The 23,492-nt window shown below is 34.7% G+C and overlaps 2 protein-coding genes across 2 annotated transcripts; one reads left to right on the forward strand and one right to left on the reverse strand.

Annotated features, from left to right (window-relative positions):
* Positions 1–414: 414 nt before the first annotated feature.
* LOC132029786 (organelle RRM domain-containing protein 2, mitochondrial) lies at positions 415–13,908 on the forward strand. Its single transcript, XM_059419147.1, has 4 exons — positions 415–623; positions 2,667–2,735; positions 2,844–2,950; positions 13,409–13,908. Exons 1-4 carry the CDS (start codon positions 470–472, stop codon positions 13,538–13,540), a joined length of 462 nt encoding a protein of 153 aa, XP_059275130.1. The 5' UTR covers positions 415–469; the 3' UTR covers positions 13,541–13,908.
* Positions 13,909–15,970: 2,062 nt separating this feature from the next.
* LOC132029787 (chitin-inducible gibberellin-responsive protein 1-like) lies at positions 15,971–19,002 on the reverse strand. The gene is made up of 2 exons (XM_059419148.1): positions 18,859–19,002; positions 15,971–17,813 (listed from the first exon to the last, which is right to left on the reverse strand). The coding sequence occupies exon 2, from the start codon at positions 17,715–17,717 to the stop codon at positions 16,200–16,202; it is 1,518 nt and encodes a 505-aa protein (XP_059275131.1). The 5' UTR covers positions 17,718–17,813; positions 18,859–19,002; the 3' UTR covers positions 15,971–16,199.
* Between the last annotated feature and the right edge of the window lie 4,490 nt (positions 19,003–23,492).

The following is a 23,492-nucleotide window of genomic DNA, read 5'->3' on the forward strand; positions in this document are numbered from 1 at the left end:
GATATACACATTTCATACATAAGTTTTTTGAGCAAAAAATTTAATTTAAAAAAAAAAAATAAATTTAAATTTTTTTTTTTAAAAATAAAAAATTTTTTTAAAAAATGATTTTAAAAAATAAAAAATAATTTAAAAATAATTTTTTTTTTTAAATATAAAGCATGTTTTGTATAGGATTTATAATGTTATGTTTTGTAAATATAAAACTATCATCACGTTTCGTAAATATTTCTCCTTAAGATGTATATATATGTCAAAGACCCAATTCGCTAATGCGTGGTATGCCTGGAACCAAACCCGAAGAGAACGTGTGTGATATTCGGCCCATTGGCAACCCAATACCCAATATAGCCCAACTCTAATAAAGTAGCCAATAGTTTTGTAATTTCTATAAAACCCCCTAGTACTTTCATCCTGTTCAAAACAATAATAAATCTGTGTAAAACCCTGATAGCATCTAAACCCCTAAATGGCCTTATTACGAGCGGCGGTCCCGATAGCAGCAAGAGGAGGTGTGAGGGCACTTTTTTCAACATTTTCTTCTAATTTTCCTTTCAATCCACCGCAGCCGCAAGTAGATAAGGCGCCGCCTGCTGAACCATCCACCAATCTCTTTGTTTCCGGTTAGTTTCCTTTCATATCTCTCAATGGTATATTAGGAAATATATATTTGTATTGAAATGTTACTAGGTGTTAGGTAAGAGTTTTACAGTATTTATTTAGGGGGCAGGTGTTAGTTTGTTTATCTTTCTGCTGTTACTGCCTTTTCATCTTTTCTTGAAAGAGCGGAGGGTCTGTTGGAAACAGCCTCTCTAAGGTCTCTCCAGACCCCACTTGTGGGATCACCCTGGGTTATTGTTTGTGTGCTTTTTTCGCCTGATATATGTTTAATGACTTTAATTGTATTGATTGAGAACATGTTAGGTTGTGTTTGGTATGACTGAAAATGTTTTCCACGGTAAGTAAGTTATTTTCCTACTCATTTTCCTGTGTTTGGTACGCAAAGCTGAAAAATGTCATTTTTAAGAGTGTTTGCATCTATTCTAAGAATGAGGTTTTCGAATTACGAGTGCAACTTCTGGCGGTGGGGGTAGAAGGGGTTTAGGGGGTTGGGGGGTTAGGGGGTCGGAGCGGTGGGTTAGGTTGGGGGTGGGTAGGTGCGGTGTGGCAGGGGTGGGTTGGGGATGTGTTGGTGTGTTCTAAGGGTATATTAGGAAACATATTTGTATTAAAATGTAAGAGTTTTATTTATTCTAAGGGGAAGTTGTTAGGCATCCCTCATAACCTATCTGAATATAGTCCTTAAACTTAGTTTGATTGCCTATAATTACTTTATATAATTGTTTTCTACTAGTATATGTTTAATGATTTTAATTGTATTGATTTTGAGAACTATTTAGGGTGTGTTTGGTATGACAGCAAAATGTTTCCCTAGAAAATGATCTCTTGGAAAATAAGTGGTTTTTGTTCTCATTTTTTTGTGTTTGGTAGGCAAAGTTGAAAAATGTCATTTTAAGAGTATTGACATATATTCAAAGAAAAACACTATGACATTTATGAAGTCTGAGTGCAGCTTCTGGAGGTGGGGTGGGCTGGGGGGAGGTGGGGGTAGTGGCGTAGGTGGGTGTGTGGGGATAAGTGGGGTGGGTCGGGTGGGTGGGGTAGGCAGGGTTGGTGTGGTGTGGTGTGAGGGGTTGGGTGGATATTACTGGGTTGGGTTTGGGATCTGTTGGTGTGTTTTTATTGATTCAGAAAATGCTTTCCCTCAAATTTTTAAGGAAAACATTTTCCAAGATATTTAGTGCAACCAAACAAAGGAAAATAGCGAAACATTAATGTTTAATAATTTTAATGTATTGATTGAGAACTTTTTAGTGGATGTTTTTCTGCGGCTATATCCACACAACTTCATGGTAAATGTTCAATATAAGCTCAGAGGTTTCCACTTCTCTGATTCCGAATCAATCTATGTTTTTGCTTGAAAATATCACTAAATTTTTGTATTGGATCTTCCAGATCATTTCCGGTAGTAGGTTCTGACTCTTTTTAAATTCTGATTCTCTGGAAAAAAAGATTTCATTAAACATTGATGATGAACCCCAAAAAATAGAGCCGTTTGGCCATAGGCTCAAAATATTTTTCACCTTATTTGAAATTTATGGAGTTAGGTTGAAGATGGATTTGTGTTTGGTTATACTTTTTGCAAAGAATATTTGCAATATTCTTCATGTTTGATGAATATACTTAAATAAAGCTTCAAAAGTGAAAAGTGAGCTGGAAAACAACTTATTACAGTTTATAAGCTGTTTTCCAACTTTGAAATAGAACTTTAAGTTGGATTTCGAATTTTCATGGCCAAACATTGATTTTCAAATAAAGTGAAAAATTATTCCAGAAAAAAGTAAATGGATTAACTTTTATGGCCAAATGGGTCCCAGGTATCCTAACTTTTCTTGAAAACCATTTTGTAATTTGTTTTGATTGTCGAATGTATTGTAAGAAATGAGATGAGTAGATTAGGTAGATAATGATGTATTTGTTGACAAATGGACATCAGTAGGTGTTTATGGTTCACTTCAATGTTTTCAAAAGAAATGTTATACTTCTGGGTTTTCCCGTTGTTATTGTTTTTCAAACTTTCTCTTTCTTTTTTACCCTCTATCCAGGTCTTAGCAAACGTACTACCTCGGAAGGGCTTCGAGATGCATTTGCCAAACACGGTGAAGTGGTCAACGGTCCGTTTTACTTGTATCTTACATATCTCACTGGTTAAAACGTTTTGATGAGAGTGAATACGATGAAACAGTATAAATGTATTTATCTAGTATGTTATGCTTTTGCAGCCAGAGTGGTGACAGATCGTGTATCTGGTTATTCAAAGGGTTTTGGTTTTGTTAGATATGCAAATTTGGAAGATGCTGCATCTGGTATAAAGGGCATGGATGGCCAGGTAAGTTGTCATTCTTGGGTGCTTCTTTTTCCAAGTAGTGAGCGAATTTACTTGCGCATAACTTTTTGTATCCAAAACTCTGCTTATTGACGTCCAACAGAATGACTAAAACAAGGATAGTTATAGTTATCTATTATATTACATATTCATTTTTATTTCTGATTGGGAGTAATAATCTGAATTGCTGTGCTTATCATGATAAGAGTGGAGGATGGGAAACTTCCGTATTAATCGGGAATAAACATGAATTGCAATCTAAAATTTGAGGCGCTTAAACATTGGAAAAGTTTGATAAGGTTGGAATATCCAGAGGTGGGCAAAAGTTTTTGTCAACTTTCTGTGTCATATTCTTTAAAAAAAAGCTCTCTGTCTATTCCAGCAATTCGATTTTATAATTAAAGGGAATGCAGTTAATTTATAAGCATCAATTGCAAAGGCTTCTGATCTTTTTCGTGACTAAAGAACTCAAAGTAAAAGGAGTAATAAGATCTAGTAAATACAGAGATAAAGAACCTTAAGCTCTGTATTCACATAAAAACCAAAGGAGCATGTATTTCGAGTTTCAGCCTAAACTAAGCATCTCCCAGATGGATTTGTTTTCCTTGTGTGGATATGAGTACCATTACACGTCTGTCCTTTGTCTTTTTCACTTTCTGGGATTAATTTGATATTTTTAGTCTTTGGCCGTTTTGTGGACCAAACACACTTTTAGTGTGTTGAAAGCAGAGTAATACTGACTTAGCTTATTGCTATGTCCTTCAATCCCTTTGAAGTCAAACTTTATTCTGAAATACTGTTTTATACATAATATAATTTTCAACCTAGATAAATATTAGATATATTTCATCTGTCTAAATTAATAGATTGAAGTGTTAAACTTTGAAGAGGAGTTTAGTATGTATGTACTGTTGTGAAATTGTTTTCCGGATGAAAATCTTTTCCTCAAAAGAGACATACTTTCCCCAAAGTTGAAAATAAAAATACTTTTGTACTTTCAGGGTGCTAGCTTTCTTTACTACCATTTCTTCTCCTGCTGTATAATCTATATTATTTGCTTTTATTAACATGTAAACCTATTCATAGTCATGGCTATCACCAAATATCACCTTAACGCTGACCACTTTCTCTTTCATTACCTCCGCTCATAACTGCAATTTAGGAAAATATTTCTTGTACAAAATGTCTTATGAAGAACGCCTTACCTCAAATCATATGTTTGTAAATGAACCCTCTAGAGGAAAACCTTAACAAGATTTGGTAACTGGCTATATAGGTAGAGGAGAGATTCAAATGCCGAAAAATGAGAACATACAAAAAGATATGATTCTATACGAGGAACACTCAATCTCAAATACAAATAGTAACCTTATTGCTGCACCAAAGACATTAATGAGGAAGCTATTCCTTGGATGTACTAAATCAAACGCTTTGCCGTCAAAAGCCTTCCAATTCTCTCCCTCCAAACTACCCATGCAAGTGCTAAAGGAGCAACATACTGCACTCTTGCCTTCTAATTCGTACTCTGAAAACCCAGCTAAGTAGAGCATTCTTCACAGTATTCTACATGATCCACTGTACCTCGAAACGTCTTAAAATCTCCCACCACAAACGTGTTGCTACCTGGCAGCGTAGTAAGAGATTATCCCCGTCATCTCTCGAATGCTCAAGAAGAACCAGCTTATAATGTGATTTTCCTCAAGCTTTTGGATTCAGAAATGTGCCCATCCTTTACCGTGAACCATGTGAAAAACACACCAGGATCTAAACTTATGGATGAGGGAAACCCGACTCCTCTCAAGTGACAACTTACAGTAGTAAGTCTTAACTGAGAACTATCCGCTCTTCCCTTACTTTAACATCCAACATCCAAGATTCTTGGCTCACTACTAGTAAGGTTTGTTTATTAAGCATTCAATTAAATTTTGACATTTTGTTATCTTTCAATCCCGGAAGTTCTTTCTAAATTTTAGATCCCAAATTACACTCCCCTCATGTAATCTCTGAACTTATTGGACTGTCATCCCAAATCAATTGAGATGGTTGTATACTATCTTTACAAGAAAATGTATGCCTACATAGGGGTGACAAATGGGCGGTTTGGGCTAAGATGGGTTGTGTCAAGATGGGCTGAATGGGTCATTGCTAAACCCTGCCCAAAGTCTACTTGGGCTAAGATGCATTGGGTCAAGATGGGTAAACAATGGTCATAGCCCAATCCGCCCAACGTGGCACATAATTTGAACTCAAAAATTAATACTACTAGTAGTTAGTGCAAATTATATATTCGAAAACCTAATGCGGATGCAACATGATGTATTTTCAAGTAGTCTATCATGATTTAATAATTTAGTTGATAATCTTTTATATTTATGTGCTATATAAAGTATTGTTGAAGAAATATATGAGTATTGACATATTTTAACACGCATCATTTAGATTGTAGCTCTTGTATACTGTAATTTTTACGACAGTGATGCAATTATATGATTTATCTGGTAAAGCAATTAATATTTAATATAAAACTAATTTTAGGAGACTAGTTTCTTTAAAAACTAACTGGCAATGCCTAGCGAGCTTGATGATCAAATAAAATTAATCACTAGCTAGCTTATTAAAGTGAATTGCGTGTATGTATAGCAATATAATATGTGAAGTAGATGACAAGTTAATGTGCTATACAAACCATAAGGTACACGTTTTCCTTTTATTAAAAATTTAAATAATTGTAGTCAATGTTTAGATAAAATCTTGAAACTTAAATAAGTACTTAGTTAATCTAGATGGATGCATAATACTATATTCAAACATTAATGGAAGTAAGTAAAACATTTATATCTATCTTGGATAATCATGAGTTGAGCTCTAATTATTGGGGTTGAAGTTTGAAAAGTTCTAGGTTGAGTTTGGGTTGCTTCATGTGTTCACTTTGGGCTAGCTTTTGTCATAGGTTATGATGGGTTCTTCTCAAACATAACCCATTTATAATGTAGCTCATGTCCAACCCATTAAAACTTGGACGAGTTGGGCGGGTCAAATGGGTTTGGGCTGAATTTGCCACTCCTACACCTACATAATCAGGTGCACTGATTTGGAAAAACCTATAATATAAGTAGGGGTGGCAAAATTAACCCAAACTCATTTAATCCGCTGAATCCGCCCAAGTTTTAATGGGTTTCGGCAAGAGTGATTTTGATGACGGGTTGATTTGGGCTATACCCAAGTTAGCCCATCTCAATTTAGTACCCCATGATTGATGCCCAAACTTGACCCATGGAATTGCTCATTTTTAGCTTGTAGAAATGCCTTTTTACCGGAGCCTTCTCTACGAAAATTCTCTATATCTCAAAGAAGTAGTTTTTGTTTTATTTTAATGACTTTATTGTTCTTATTTCATTTAATTCCGGAATAATACTCCGACATAGCTAGAGCCCTTGAACTTTTCATTATAGATTTGGTGAAAAGTTATATACTTTTCACTGGAGTGGACGAAAGAGTTTTTATCACCGGCGAAATTAAAATTAGAACTTACGTACTTTTCGTTCTACTTTTGTGGAAAACAATAATTTACTTATCAATTTTTTTTCCGACTCGATGAGATAATTAGGTTTTAACTAAATTATGAATAACTCAACCCAATAAATGGTTTAGTCTTCCAGAATTAAGTATTTTTTTCGTGTTATATTTATTGACTTGACATGAATTTGAATAAAAAATATAATTAGTAATGATTCATATAATTAGTCTCAACTTGCAATTGTTTAATTGGGCTAGAATAAAATCTGCTTGAATCAAGACCTACCCACCAAAAACCATCACATAGCTTAATGAAAAATAAACATATAAACAAAACACGTACAACACAAGCATATGTCACGTATAAAAATTGAGACACGAAATTCTAATTGGATTTTTTTATTGGATACTCACAAGAAAGGCAAGTTGATGGAAAATTGCATAATTATATTAAAAACGAGCAACAACAACATACTTAGTGTAATCCCACGAGTGGGGTCTTGGGAGGGCGGTCATAATAATATTAAAAAACAATAACCAAAATATAATATCTCTACACGAAAAGATAGGATCATAGGAGTATTGTGTATATATTAATAATAGCATAGGAAATGATATTTGCCGTAAAATTCAAAACGTGATGGAGATTAAGAGCTTTTTTGGATGGACTTATAACTTAGGAATAAAAACAAGTGCTGAAAAGCACTTTTAAAATATATATATATATATATATATATATATATATATATATATATATATTTTTTTTTTTTTTTTGATAAAGGTAACATCTTGTATTCATATCCAAAAGCAGCACCTGGAAGTGCTGAGGGGGTAATTACAAGCTCATAAAAAGAGCCATGGTGAAGCTGTCAAAAGCTAGTCTAAGACTAGTCTGCTATATCATTACAATTTGCCTATAAAATCTATCAAATCCCCTATATCCCCCAATAAGTTCTGTTTACACCAAAAATATAGGACACTAAGACAATTCATCCTAAATTTATGGATGGAGTTGCTTTTGTCTTCAAAAAGTCTTAAATTTCTCTCTTTCCAAGTTATCCACCAAATGCAAGCAGGGATTAGCTGCCACCAGTTCTCTTCTCCATTTCTGTTGCCAATTCCTTGCCAACTGTTGAGCAGTTCAAAAGTAGTCTTAGGCATGGCCCAGCTAACACCAAGAATACAAAAGAACATGTACCACAGATTTGCACTTGTCTTGCAATGAATGAAAAGGTGGTCATTTGTTTCCACATCTAATCCACAAAGTAGACATCTTGAGCAAATCTGAAAACCTCTTCTTTGTAGCCTTTCATGTGTTAGGCATGCTTTCCTAACCACTAGCCAAGCTAAGCAAGAGACCTTTAGGGGGATCTTGATTTTCCAAATGAGTTTCAAGGCCACATCTCTGTGATGGAGGTTCTATGACTATAATTCCAGTAGGCAGACTTGACAGTGAAAAAGCCCTTACTATTTAGCATCCATTTTGGTTTGTCTGGTATATCTGGAGTGATCTTGAAGGGTTCCAAAGTTTGTAATAGCTCGGCTACTCTATCAATCTCCCAGTCATTTAGTGCTATACTCCTGAAAAGCAGATTCCATACTTGATGGTCCCATACCTGGTTGGTCTTGGTTTGCTGTTGAAGGCTAATCAAGTAGAGATCAGGGAAAAGGCTCTTCAAAGAGTTTTGACCTGTCCATGCATCATCCCAGAAAGCAGTTTTCAGATATATATATATATATTACTCAAACATTGTAAAAGTGCTTAAAAACTATTTTAGGTTAAAAGCACCTAAAATAAGCCAATCCAAATAGGCTCTAAATTTAATGCTAACATTGCAAGTTCAACTCATATTTGAAATATTGTGGGTAAAAATGAAAATTTCTAACTTAATAGTACCACTTTTAAAAAAATGAAAATTTCTAATGAATTACAACAACAACAACAACAAATCAGTGTGATCCCACTACGAAGACCTTACCCCTGCCTTTGTGAGGTAGAGAACATGTTTTCGATAGACCTCGGCTCAAAAGATTTCTATCTAACCAATTGTCAAATTTAAATTACTATTTCTTTTTAAATTTTATGTTTCCTTATATTAGGTGAATCATGGAAAAGTTTGAAATTGTAAAAATAACGGGTCAAGTTGGTCGGGTTGAGTTATGACGCATTGTTTAGCCCATCTTGATCCAACCCATCTTAGCCCAAGTAAAATTTGGGCAGGTTTGGGCATTGACCCATTTATTGGTTCAACCCATCTTAATCCGCCCAACTTTAGCCCAACAACCCATTTGCCATCTCTAAATATAAGCAAACAATCAATATCAATTAACTATTGGCATTGTGCATATGTGAAAGCGTATCCATACTAAATCTGGTAAATGTACGCCTACATGGGGTGGCAAATGGACAGTTTGGGCTAAGATGGGTTATATGGTTTGTCGCCAACCCTGCCCAAAATCTACTTGGGCTAAGATGCGTTGGGTCAAGATGGGCTAAATAATGGGTCATAACCTAACCCACCCAACTTGACATATAATTTAAGCTCGTAAATTAATACTACTAGTAGTTGGTGCATATTATTTATTCGAAAACCTAATGAGGATGCAACATACTATATTTTCAAGCAGATTTAATAATTTAGTCGATTGTCTTATACGTATGTCCTATACAAAGTACTATTAGAGTAATAGTATATGAGCATTGACAAATTTTAACATGCATCATTTAGATTGTAGCTCTTATATACTGTAATTTTTATGACTGTGATGTAATTATATAATTTATCTGGTAAAGCAATTAATATTAAATTTAAATACTAATATTAGGAAATTAGTTTGCTTAAGAACAAACTGGCAACTCGTAGTAAAATTTATGCTCAAATTAAATTAATCACTAGCTAGCTTCTTGAAGGGAATTGTGTGTATATATAGCAATATAATATGCGACGTAGACGGCAAGCTAATATGCCATACAAACCATAAGGTACAAGTTTTCCTTTTATAAAAAATTTAAATAAATATAGTCAATGTTTAGATAAAAATCTAAAACTCAAATAATATTTAGTTAATCTAGATGGATGACATAATGCTATTCAAACATGATTGGAGGTAGACATAAAATGCTATTCAAACATGATTGGAGATAAGTATAACATTTATATCTATCTTGGATAATCATGAGTTGAGCTCTAATTATTGGGGTTCAAGTTTGAAAAGTGATGGGTTGAGTTTGGCTTGCTTCATGGGTTGACTTTGGGCTAGCTTTTTGTCATAGGTCTTTATGGGTTGTACCCAAATATAACTCATCTATAAGGTAGCCCATGCCCAACCCATTAAAACTTGGACGGGTTGGGCGGGTCAAATGGGCTTGGGCTGAATTTGCCACCCCTACACCTGCATAATCAGGTGCACTGATTTTGAGAAAACCTATAATATAAGTAGGAGTGGCAAAATTAACTCAAACTCATCTAACCCGCCTAAGTTTTAATGGGTTTGGACAAGAGTGATTTTGATGGCGGGTTGATTTGGGCTATTCCCAAGTTAGTCCATCTCAAATCAGTAGCTCAAATTGACCCATGATGATGCCCAAGCATGACCCATGAAATTGCTCACTCTTACCTTGTACAGATACCCTTTTACCAAAACCTTCTCTGAAAATTCTCTATATCTCAAAGTTGTAGTTTTATTTTAAGTTAATGACTTTACATATTCTTATTTCATATAATTCGGTAATAATACTTGGACGTAGCTAGAGCCCTCGAGCTTTTCATTATAGATTTGGTGAAAAGTGCCCTCGAGCTTTTCATTATAGATTTGGTGAAAAGTTATGTACTTTTCACTGGAGTGGACGAAAGAGTTTTGATCACTGGTGAAATTAAAACAAAAAGTTATGTACTTTTTGTGGAAGACAATAATTTACTGTTCAGCTTCTTTTCGATTCGATGAGATAATTAGGTTTTTACTAGATTATGAACAGCTCAACCCAAGAAATGGTTAAATTTTAGAGAACTTTAGTATTTATTCAGTTTCATATATATTGACTTGGGATGAATTTAAAATAAATAAAAATATAATTAGTAATGATTCATATATATTAACCATCACTCAAATGACTTGGGATGGAATTTAGGCGAAATAAACGAGACTAAAAATATAATTAGTAATGATTCAGTATCTTGGGTCTATTAATTTGACGATCACATCGTATTATTGAGGCGGGGTGGATGAAATGGAGGCTCGCTTCCGAATGCTATGTGATAAATAAATTACACAAAGGCGGTTTAGACCGAATTGTTTATTAAGGTCTCGCGTTGACGAAAGTTGCCGAGATGAGAATGTTGAGATGGATGTGTGGGCACGCCGGGAGTAGAATAGGCTAAATCAAGATGCGGGGAAGCGAGATTGGTTTGGACATGTGAAGAGGAGAGACACTGTATAAGAGGTTGGCCAGGATGGTTCGGAGAGAGGTGATTAGACATATAAGCGCGATTACGCCTTACCGAGGGACACATTAGATAGGAGGTATGGAGGACTCGGATTAGGGTAGAAGGCTAGAGATAGAATCCTTTCAATTTGCTGAATTTGTTATCACTTTGATTATCTTATTTTAAATAATCCTTTACAAGCTGTCATCGTCATTTCCGCATCGCTTTGAATCTTCCTTATACGACCTCTTGTTATGCTTTTATATTTTATGTTTATTAGTATAAAGGGTAGAGTCGAGACACTCTACCCTCTGCCCGGACCTCACGATACATCACAAGCATATGTTATGTATAAAGGTTGAGACACGAAATACTAATTTGATTTTTTTTTTTCACTGGATATTTCTCACAATAAAGGCGAAGTCAATGGGAAATTGCATAAAAATATTACCAAACAACAACAACAACCCAGCGAAATCCCTCAGCGTGTGAGTGGGGTCTGGGGAGGGTAGAGTGTATGCAGACCTTACTCCAAGGTAGGACGGCTGTTTCCGAAAGACCCTCGGCTCAATAGAAAGCATAAAAAGAGGCCAGATAAGGCCAAGAAATTCAAAGCGATATTGAAATGAAAATAACGAAAGCGACTAAGCCATGATTAAGCAGTTTGCAAAGGGACCAAAAATATTACCAAACAATAACCAAAATTTAATATCTCTCCATGAAAAGATATCATTGGAGTATTGTGTGTGTGTGTCTATATATATAGAAATGACATTTGTTGTAAAATTCAAACTGTAAAGGCGATTAAATTTAATGCTAACATGGCAAGTTCAACTTATGTTTGAAATGTTGAGAGTAAAAATGAATTTCCTCTTAACGAATTGCAAATTTAATTGCTATTTCTTTTTAAAATTTTATAGGTCTCTTTTATATTAGATGAATCATGGAATGTAAGTTTCAAATTGTAAAAATGATGGGTCAAGTTGGTTTATGACTCATTGTTTAGCTCATCTTGACCAAACCGATCTTAGCCCAAGTAAATTTGGGCAGGGTTGGGACTTGTTCAACCCATCTTGCCCCGCCCAACTTTAGCCCAAGTAGCCCATTTGCTATCTCTAAATATAAGCAAAGTGTGAGATGGCAAATGGGCTGTTTGGGCTAAAGTTGGGCGGGTCTCTAAATATAAGCAAGTATACTTGTTGAAGTTTTTTCTATGTTAACCTTTCTAAAAATATATATATATATATATATATATATATATATATACAAGCAATCATCATAATAACTATTCCTTAATCTCAGCCATATGATCTCTATCCATTCTCCTATTCAGGCCTTGTCCATACTAATTCTACGAATGATTTTTTTTTTTCCGGGTTAAAGTCGCTATGTAGACAACTATCATATAACTATTTTTATGCTGGTCGTTGACTTGATGCGATACAGTTTCAATACTTGGGTCCTCCAGTATATACAATGTACACTGATAATTAAGCGTCCAAACCCATATATTTTTTGATGAAGTAAGTTGTTATATTCAAAAGCGTCAAAGCAGATGCAAAAAGCTTTACAAAGAAAAGGTTAAAAACTCCAGACACTGCAAAAAAACTAGTAAGAGCTGGGAGTTTAAAACCATGAGCTTTTACTTAAGGCTGCTAAGCCACTGAGGGAGAGCCAATGAAATCTAAAAGGGGGATAACATCATTCACAGGGGATAGATTGCTCCAACTAAAAAGGTTAACTAAGCACTTTGATTTTAGAGAACAGTTAGGAGTTGAAGTCCCATCAAAGCATCTGCTGTTCCTCTCTCCATAAACACCAAAAAATACATGCAGGTAGCATTTGCCAGATCTTGTTGATGGTTTTGTCCACTTTCCATAAGCTCCAACTCCTGTATATTGTGTTAATGGTATCTAAGGCCCCTTGTTTCAATACTTGGGTCATCCACTACTGATGGTTGCATGGTTGGGTTAATAGCTCAGTACAGTTATTGAACCTTCTCTTTTTTTTTTTTTCTGCCCAGTTTGGAGCTGTTATGGGGTTTGGTAAATCCCAGCTTGATTTTTTCTGGCATTTAAAAAGAAAAACTGCTTGTTCCTTGTTTCCTGGATATTTACGTGGTGAATTTCTTCCTTACCAAAATTTGCACGGTGAATTTCTTGAGTGTCTTTCTTCATAGCTGGCTGTGTGTGTTTCTTTTAGCTTGCCAATTGTTTCATCCACAGGGCTGTATTATTAACCTGAGCACGTTAATATGGTATGGTATGTGCATGTGGTAACTTTTACTTGTTAGTTTATATAGGTGCTCCCTGTATAAACACCAAATTTCTGATACAGGATTATAATCACCACCATTTTGTAGTTGGTTTGTGAATATGTTTTAGATTTTGTCTCGTCTTTTCCACGTTCATGTGTTTCTTTATAGTTGTTGATGAACGTGTCGATGCATGTTATTTAATATAGTAATTGCTAATTGGTTCTAGGAGGGTAAAGTTATGCGCTTTCACTTTCTTTTTTGTAGTTCCTTGATGGATGGGTCATTTTTGCTGAGTATGCGAGACCAAGGCCTCCGCCTCCTTCCATGCAGGATAATAACAATGCAGGTGGATATGGCAATTATAATGCACCCATGTATGGCAGGAATAACATGTGAACTTTTATCAGCTCCTCGTGATTGGGATATTATGCATCTGCTCAAAGAAGAATTCTTTATATGAACCATGGTACTTCAATGGCGTAAACTAAATAGATGTATCGATTTTTTGGAAGTTACAGTCACCTGGTGTTTGGTGATACAAAATGTACCAGACCCTGTTCGACGTTCTTTCCAATTAAACATGTGGATCTCGATCATAAGTTAAAAGCTTGCCTAAATTTATTTGTTTGTATTGGTAGATGTTTAGTTCGCTCGAACTTTCGCTAGAATGCTAAATTGTTTGTTTGTATTTGTATTGGAGCGAAATGGGCTTGAGCGGAATGAATATATTTATATGGTTGAATTATATTAGTTTATTCATTCCATACAGTGATCTAGTTTGGGATGGAGGATTAATTGATAGAGCAAATGTGAAGGTTGGATGGATATGTTCAGTTTGATTGTGTCTGTAATTAAGATCCTTTAAAAGAGGAAAAAGTTATTTTAAAAAGAGGATTTTTTTTTTTTTTTCATTTTAAAAAAGGGCACGCAGCAAAAAACTTAAGCAGGAGGTAGGTGTAAGTAATTCTTCAAAGCTGTGTACCAGGGCTCGTTTCATATGCGGTATAAGGGATAACAATTTTGGAATATCCTGCGGATTATTTTATTCCATCCCACGTGTGATTATGAATATTAAATAGTCTTGGAAACTATTTTACTAAATTACTGGGATTAGCTATCCCCTGTAGAAAGGTGGAATAGCTAATTCCATGAAATATTCTTATTTATCCCATTTGGTAATCAAACTCCTAATTTCCTAATAAAAGTTTAGCAGCAGGATCCATATAAGTCGGCATGCTCTCTTGGCCCCTTTTTATTTATTTCCCCATATATCCATGTTCCTTGTAACTTTGTCACTTAAACTCTCTGCAAGAAAGACTTACCTATATTGTATTTTTAACCCTTATAGGTTATACCAGCAAAATCATGGTAACAAGTTATACTTGTATCAAGTGTAAGTAAGCTAGCCCTCAAATTTTGTCAACCTTTTATCATATTTAGTTAAGAATCCAAGGTAAACTTATACTGTTCTAAAGTTAAGAATCCATGGTTATTTTGGTAACACTAATTTTCTTGTGATATGAACAAAAACAAAAAACAAAAAAAGAAGAAACCAACAAAAATTGGATAAGGTTTGATTTGATTTATAGATTTAGCAGACCAACATAATTGATTTTAATTTTTTAAGAAAAAATATACACAACGAGAGCCATATACACCTCCATTGTAAATTAGTTGTACTACTATTTAGGGGCAATTTGCACGATTGTCCTTATTTGGGGGTGGTCTTTAATTTTTGACCCTCAAATTGCTGGTCTTTAATTTTTATCCTTCGCCTAATATCCTGAGGTTTTAGGTTCGAACCCCGGCTTAGTTTAAAAAAAAAATAAAAAAATTCGCAAGACAGGGTTTCGTAGCAAAATTAGGCCTATCTAGGCCTAACTTTTGACCGAATAGGCCTAAATTTGGGCAAATGTTAAGCCTTAAGGTAGAAGTTTCGCGAAAGTCTTGCCTTGCGAAATTCTTTTTTTCTTTTTTGACTAAGTGGATGTTCGAACCCAGAACCTCATGGTATTTTCGACCACTTTTTTAAGCGAAGGGCAAAAATTAAAGACCAGCAATTTGATGGGAAAAAATTAAAGACCAGTGCATTTGAAGGGCAATCCGCACAAAAAAATGACTATTTAGTGGGAAGAAACCCATTCGAAACATGGCCCAGTTGTGATTCTACCTTCTCCAAACACATGATTCAGATAAACTCAAATTACCATAGTTGGAACTTGGAATCATCCTCAGAACATAGTATCTTTTTGGAAAAGAGTTTGACTTCCATGAGAAATAAGAGGATAGGCTGCAAATCAAAAAAATGATACATACATTAGAGGTGCAAAACATAAATTGCTCCCTTCATATCAATACAAGAAAATTCATCATCACTACAGTTTATCAAAGTGTAATTCACTTGAGACAATTTAAGTCCTCCTCCACACCGTTTTGTTTGATATACTCTTCATTTTTAACCCGTACCTAAAAACTTAGAGCCCGTTTGAATTGGCTTATAAGTTGGAGCATAATTTGTTTTCGAGCTTTTGAGTGTTTGGTAGAAGTAAAGTTTCAAAGTCATTTGTCTTAAAATAAGCTCAAAAAAATAATTGGACTTCGTTAAACTTAGTTTATCAAGACTTATAAGTGAAAACGGACTTATATTTGAAAACGGCTTATAAGCCAAAAAAATAAGTTGAATCTATGACTTATTTTTCGAACATAGGCTAGTAATGACTTTAAGCTATAAGCCAATCCAAACGGGCTCTTAATCATCTCCTTTTCAAACTGATAAAATTTAGCTGAACATGGCTTCACCGAAAATTGCTCTAAGAAATCATCAAGTACATCAAAGGACAAGAAATAATTGTTTACAGTTAACAAACAAGAAGGATAACTTGTACAATGTTTTGTGATGCTTAACCATAACGCATGTTTTTATACTCACATTTCAGAAAACTGAAACCATATGACATGAGCAAGATTAACTGATCAATCCTATTGTCTGGTTAAGTAATAAAAGAAGGCTATTCATCTATTACAATTCTTTCTGTGCTTCTCATACTCCATATACTTAAAACCAAGCAGATGCAGAGACTAGATTCCGCTTCTTCCACCCCAATAGCATAGCCCCATCTTTCTCCACTAGTGTATAATGCTCCGAGTAACGCCTCATGAGGTCCTTTATCACCGAATTCACATAAGAGCTCAAAGGATATTGCTGAAAACCTGCCATCATGAACCTGGATTTCCACTTCCCCAATAGCTCGTGACGTTCCACCCTTTCCTTGTCCTCGCATGCTATAACATTTACTATATCCCTAGCTAAACAATGCTGTTCCACATTGATCCGCTCCTTCCTGTCCCTTGCTAGGGTAACATCTATTGACTCGAACATTGCATGGTAGTAATCTAGAGCTTCTAAAAACCTAGGGAAAAACGGAGCTGTGTTTGTATTTGATTCTTGCTCCACCAAAGTGACTATCTTGGGGCAAAGCGACTTTATCATCCTAATGAGATTATCCCTAGGGTTATTCACGTCAACGCTCTCATCAGGGGTGTGGTGAAGTTGCAAAGGGAAGTTTACTGCCAGAGCCTCACCAGGCCTTGCATCAAGCATATCCCTAGTGATGTCTGGAGCAAAAACCGGCACTGCATTAAACTCAACTTCGATGTTGAATTTCTCAGAAATTGCTGATAGCCGTTCCGCAACTGCCGTCAACCCACCTCCCCGAGCGTATTGTGAAACTGGATCATCAATTCCTGTAATGCGCACGTAAGGGGCACCACCGGGACGTGCAGCAAGAGATTGTAAGAGAGTCATCCACTGGGTCCCCTGAGCAATTTGAAAGTCTATAATGTGAACGCGATCTTCATTTCTGCATGCTTCTACAATAGCACCATTTGCAGCCATGAAGCCAAACTTTAGATAAGGGCATATTTCATAAAGGATATGCATGTAGGATAGCAAGTCCTTGCCAGCTGGCTCCTTACACCTCAAAGACCTATATATGGTGGTTCCAGATAACTCCTTTCTTGCTACCAGCCCTTCTACAATATAAGCACCGAGACGCTGGATGGGATCTCCAGTAACGGACACAACATTCCTTGCCTTAGCAACCAGTATTTCAAAATCATCTAGATTGTTTTCAGCAAGAGCTCTAGCGCATGCTATAAGCAGCTGCTTCAGATTGCCCGACGGAACACCCTGCAAGGGTAAGTCCACTAAAGCAGACTCCAACTGTTTCATATTCCGACTGTGATTTGCATTCTGAAGTAGAGAAGTTCCACTAGAGAAAACCAGAGGACCTTCTGGAAGACAATCTTGAGAGGGGTTTGGCCGATGGAAATATTGGTTATAATCCAGCAAGGAATCACGGGAAGAACTAGCTGCAGAAAGATTCTCTGTACAGCTGTGCTGCTCCTGGTAATCACTTACTGTGGTGAAGGTCTCAGAGTTGAAATAGTCCGCAAGTGGTGAATTTGGTGAATTTCCTGAATCAAATTTCGAGGCTCCTGAAACAGTAGGGTATGAAGAGTATGACGAATCCCTACCGTTCACACCATATCCACAAAATTGGTGCGAGTCCATACTATAGGGATACCATTAGCTGTTTTACGCACAAAAGTATTCTCAGCCCAAACTCTTTCTGACCAGCACTTAATATCTGCTGCACTGAAATTCCACCTGAGCAAAATACAGAGATCAACAAACATCAATTCTTCAACCCTCTATCATAGGAAAATCAAGCTTTCTACTTTTGAGGCTAATGGATAGACAAGAAGAAATTATAGAACGGAAGCACATCAAGCACCACCATGACATGTCCCGTAGGTTGTTAAGAGTTAAGACGAGAATAATCTATCATGTGGGGTTAATAATTAGTTCTAGGGTGTCTTCGGTATGAAGGAAAATGTTTTCCAGGACTTACTTATTTTCTTGTTTTCAGTACATAAGCAAAAAATATTATCGTAACAGCATTTTGACAAGCCGAACATGAGAAAATTGAAAAACATCACTATACCGAACACACCCATAATCTTACTACAAATATTTGCCAAATTATAATCGTTCGCGATTTCAAATTAAGCTAGGAAATCTTTTTAATGGCCTGTAGAACATGAAGTGCCATTTCCTTTCAATTCTCACATCACTCCAGATAAGGTCGGATCCGTCATTTTCCGTTCCAAACAAGTTTTTCGAATATAAATTCCTATAAACTCCGTAAATCAATCCCTTTTTTCTCCTAAAAAGACCCTAAAAATTATCCATTATAACTACTACTAGTAATTGCTAGTGGTGAACACTTGTTACAGTATATTTCTCTTCAAGATCAGACTTCAATATAGTAGAAGGTAAAAACTAATTAATGCATTTTCAGGTCTCTTGAACCCAAAATTTTTTAAAAAAAAAACACCCAGGAAACCTAATTTTATATACATATCAAATACACATACCAAAAATCTCTATGTAAATCTATTTAATTGCAGAGGAAGAACAAAACACAAAAGTAAGGAACCAAAATTCACGGGAAAAATGTTAAGAAAAAGTCCCAACATATGGAAAATGAACCACACATCACTAAAAAATAATAATCCCATAGCCTTCATTTTCCCACCTTCTCAACAACCATGTTGCAAGAAAGCAGAAAAGAGAAAAGAAAGAACATCTCTTTCTTAATAACAAAATCAAAATCAGAAAAGAATCAAGATTTATAATTTAAAAAAAATACCTGATATGATCTGGCAGAGGGAGGAATATAACTTTGAAATTGTTATAGTGGATAAAAGTGGAGCAGTTACAAAAGATAAAGAGGAAATGAGGAGTAAACTAGCAAATATATATATATATATATATACCGTAGGTGACTAGGAAGATGTAGGGAAGGTGGTTTATTTCTTTCCTAGAATAGAATAAGCAGTGACGATTGGAAAGCTGACTGGCCGAACAACAAGTTGGGTAGAATGTTCCACTCTCTTTCAACGTTAGTTAACGCTCGTGGATGGATATTTTATGTAATACGCGTTTCTCTGCTGTGTTTTACACGCTATAAATCCTTAGCCCCGGTCGAGTGTTATTTGGACTCTTAAAAAATATGGACGGGTACGTGTCAATTTTGGAAAATCCGATATGGGTGCGGCAGTCATTTTGGAGAGTCCGATCAACTTAGCCCTTCATGATTATAAGAATATTTTTTCTTAAAAAAATGCCCTCTAGAGTTTGTGAAATTTATAACATTTGCATTTCCTTAATAGTTTGGTTTAATCATGTCTTTCCTTTAATTTAATTGGGTAAAAAATATTTTTGTTTTACGAGGAACTTAATTTAGGATAATTAGAAGACTAATAAGGGCATATTTAAAACTACACGCATACGTTAAGGGCATAGTTGAGAACTGCAATTATGCAACAATTTGTGAATTGCATTTATGAAACAACTTGGCTAAACTGTGGTGAATTTTCTCACCAATTTAAGGCATTACATAGTCAAATTCTGAGCAATTTTTGAGCAACTTAATGTGTTATGTTGTACCATTTAAATTAGAAGTTTAGGTTAATATACAACATTCATAATATGATAAAACAAGAAAATTCATTACAATGCTACGAATCACAAAATTACTCTACATTCCATCAAATCACCAAATATCATAAGATTCCATCAAATCGCAAATGTAATTACATTGCATCACGATAACAAAATTAAACCCACCGATTATTTCAAATCACAAAATATTTTACATTTCATCAAACCATCTAATGCCATTAGAATTCCGCTAATGCATCCTCACATCACTCCGCCCCGAATAAGATCTCGTCAAGTCATCGTTACATCACTCCATCTAGGACAAGATTTCATCGGGCCATAATCATGTCAACCATCTCAGAGTATAAAAAATGCATGTCATGAAATAAACATTACTATATATTATTATATATTATATATATATTTTATTATATTATTTTATATATTTTATGTAATAAGGGGCAATCAAAAGTTTTTGTCGTCCTTAGTTGAAATTCAACTAAGGCTCAGCAACCAGAAGGCATCCTCTTTCAAATAGGCCCCAGTTTTTGTTCTTTATTACTTCATTTATTATAGAGTGTTAGTACAAAAATCAAAGCACTCTCAAGTCCTTTGTGGTAACAATACCTGGGCACTTAGTCCAATTTTTGCTGGTGACGTGATATATGTACTGTAATAACTTCTTCATATGGTGATTGTGCTACACACGTGGTTATGGCTAATTAATTATGCACTCCTGAGTCCATTCCTCCGTGGACATCTGTAATTAGTTATTGTTTTAAGGCGGATGGAAAGAATATAACTTCGGGTTTAATTGAATCCCAAATTTACAATAAATAATAGATATAAATCCATAATTTTAGAAATAAAATGATCTAGTGCTAAAAATTTAAGATGTTGAACCCTTAAAATTTATGTTAGTAACTATTTATGAATCTTTTTTGCACTTTACTTCCTCCGCTTCATATTCTATGATAATTTTAGTTTTTATATTTGGTTTGAAAAAATATTTTTTAAGTAATCAAGAAGCTATTTATGATTTTATTCAAATTTACTCTTATTTGGAAACGTGAATAAAAACATAATCAAGAATCCATATATAATTGAGACTACAGTCAAACCTCTCTATAACAACATCGTTGGGTCTGAAATTTCTTGGTTGTTATAGAGAATGACTGTTATACACCTATAACAACATTAACATTTAAATAATATTTCGCTGTTATAGGCAAAAAAGATACACAAAATCTAATTTTTCTTTTTTAATTCCCAAATTCTAAGCTTAACCACACTTTGTATAACGAAGGAAATTTGTTTAATGATGAAATTAAGAATATACATGTGATATTTTTAGTCATAAATACTGTATTAAATGATCAAATATTTTGTCAAAATCTCTACACTTATTATTGATAATCATCGATATTCTATTTTTATAAGATGGTTAATTATTATATTACCCAAAAAAAAAAAGATAGCTATTATATGGGGGTAATTTTACAAAGAGCGCACTGTTATAAAGTTGGTTGTTGCTGTTATAAGTGAAATGTTGTTATAGAGAAGTAAAATATAACATAAAAAATTGGTTTGAAAAAGACTGGGCTGTTATAGAGAGGTGTTGTTATATGGGAATGCCGTTATAGAGAAGTCTGACTGTATTTAATTAAGGGTATTTAGTGAAAACACTTCTTCCTTTTTAGGGATATAAGTGATTTCTTAAGGGTGTGTGCAAGCTAAAACATCATATAATATGGACCGAAGAAGATATTAGATTGCCCTTTACGTTATTTGTCATTATAAGTTTTGGCAAAATTTAGGCAACTTTGGAGCCGCATTTACATTTCCAACTGGAGCATTTATTAGATCTCACTAATTATTCTCCGTCGTTTCAATTTACGTGGCGCTTTTCGTTTCACAATAGTCAATCTAACTAAACTTTGAAGTTAAATTGAATTAGATCAACTTAATATTTTAAATTGATATTTTGATAATTAAAAACTAACAAAATGTAATATAAATTGAAATTTAGCTGATAATTATTATTTTTAAGCGTAAACTATATATGAAGGCAAAATTGATTCTTGAGATCCATTTAATGTTAGTTTCTTTCTTAATTTCGTCTAAATTACTAAGCTTAAATCACCACATTTAGCTAGCATAAACTCTTACCACATGAAATATCACAAGTGAAATTAAAGCATATGCAAGAAAAAAAAGAATTTATTTCCATAAATAAAGAGATCACATGCTCACACATTCAGAAAAATACCAATATTTCAATTTATAATTTTATCCAAGTTGTAATTATTTTACATAATTTAAATCACATTACGTTAAAAAATGTCGAGTTACTTGTTTCCCTTTCGGATTTGCTAATTCTCCCATAATCTTTTGGTTAAAATTTATTTAATTAGCCGACTAAGAAACTTTGATAAGAGTGGCTCGGGCCTCGTATAACTAGTGAATCACATATGCACTCATGTAGCATATAAATGGCGCACGAAATGAAGCTATGTAACTCAAAGATTATAAGTTCACTAGATATCCGGAATGATGTTGTAGTATGTGAATCAGTGCCACATGTATGCCTTAATCATTTAAAACATGCTCAACTAATCAATTTACAGTCAAGTAACACGGAAGAATAAACATAACAACTAAAGTACCCCAACAGGGCACTCATGCTCACATTACCCCTCGTCACCTCGCGAATACATTAACCCTTTATTCTTAGTCCATTTCATTAATTATTTAGATGGAAAAAAAATCTCTCATCGAAGTCAAAGTCTTAACTTATCATGGGCCAATCGAAGCTTCAATCCTCCCAATATCTCTAATCATTCAGAATTTATCAAACGAATCCAATCTAATTAGAAGATTATTTTAAACGAGTTCAACGATACTCATATTGCATTATGAACATTAGACTAAAAAGTCAATCAAAAGGTCAAACCTGAGCTCGAGCCTGAATATTCTAAATTAAACATATCTTCATGTTATCCATAACCTCCTAAATCTAAATTCACAGTTATAATTTCAATCCCAGTTCAATTCGGTAGTCAAATCACCAAAATGCACTTTCTTGAGTTTAGATCTAAAACTCCCAATATCATTTCTTTACTTCGTATTCTAGGTGTTAAAATCAGTGAATAGTCAAGATATATAAGGTGTAGATTACTTACCCTCAAGATACTGGAGAAAATTTCATTCAAAATCGCTTTATCTGAGCTCCCAAGCTAAAAAAAAAAAAAGTGAAAATAACTAAAAATGCCGAGATCTGCTCTTTAAATGACTCGAGCCTTATTAAGAAATTGAATCCTTCTCGCATTTGCAGGGGCAATTTGCAGGATTGCCCTTCGCTGGGGTGGTCTTTAATTTGTGCCCTCAAATTGGTGGTCTTTAATTTTTGCCCTCTGCCTTTGCAAATTCTGCCTTAAGGCAGAATTCTTCCTTACCCATGCAAATTCTATCTTAAGGCCCAAATTTTGCCTTAACAGATTTGCGAAATTGTGTCTTAAGGCAGAATTTACAAAGGCACAGAGGGTAAAAGTTAAAGACCACCAATTTGAGGGGCAAAACTTAAAGACCACCAATTTGAAGGGCAAAAATTAAAGACAACCCCAAATGAAGGGCAATCCGCGCAAAAAAAAAGAAAAAAAAAAAAGGGGTCAAACATCACAATTGCGGCCCTACCTTCACAAAAGTAAACCTCTACCAACCCTCAAACCTTCTCAAAAGCGAGTGTGCAATTGCGGGCATCACAATTGTGAGCCCCTCAACGCAAAAGTGACGCACCAGAAGAAAACATAAAATCAGCAGCAACAAGTTTAGGAATCCTTA

Source organism: Lycium ferocissimum, chromosome 9, assembly GCF_029784015.1.
Source record: "Lycium ferocissimum isolate CSIRO_LF1 chromosome 9, AGI_CSIRO_Lferr_CH_V1, whole genome shotgun sequence".
NCBI classification, from domain to species: Eukaryota; Viridiplantae; Streptophyta; class Magnoliopsida; order Solanales; family Solanaceae; genus Lycium; species Lycium ferocissimum.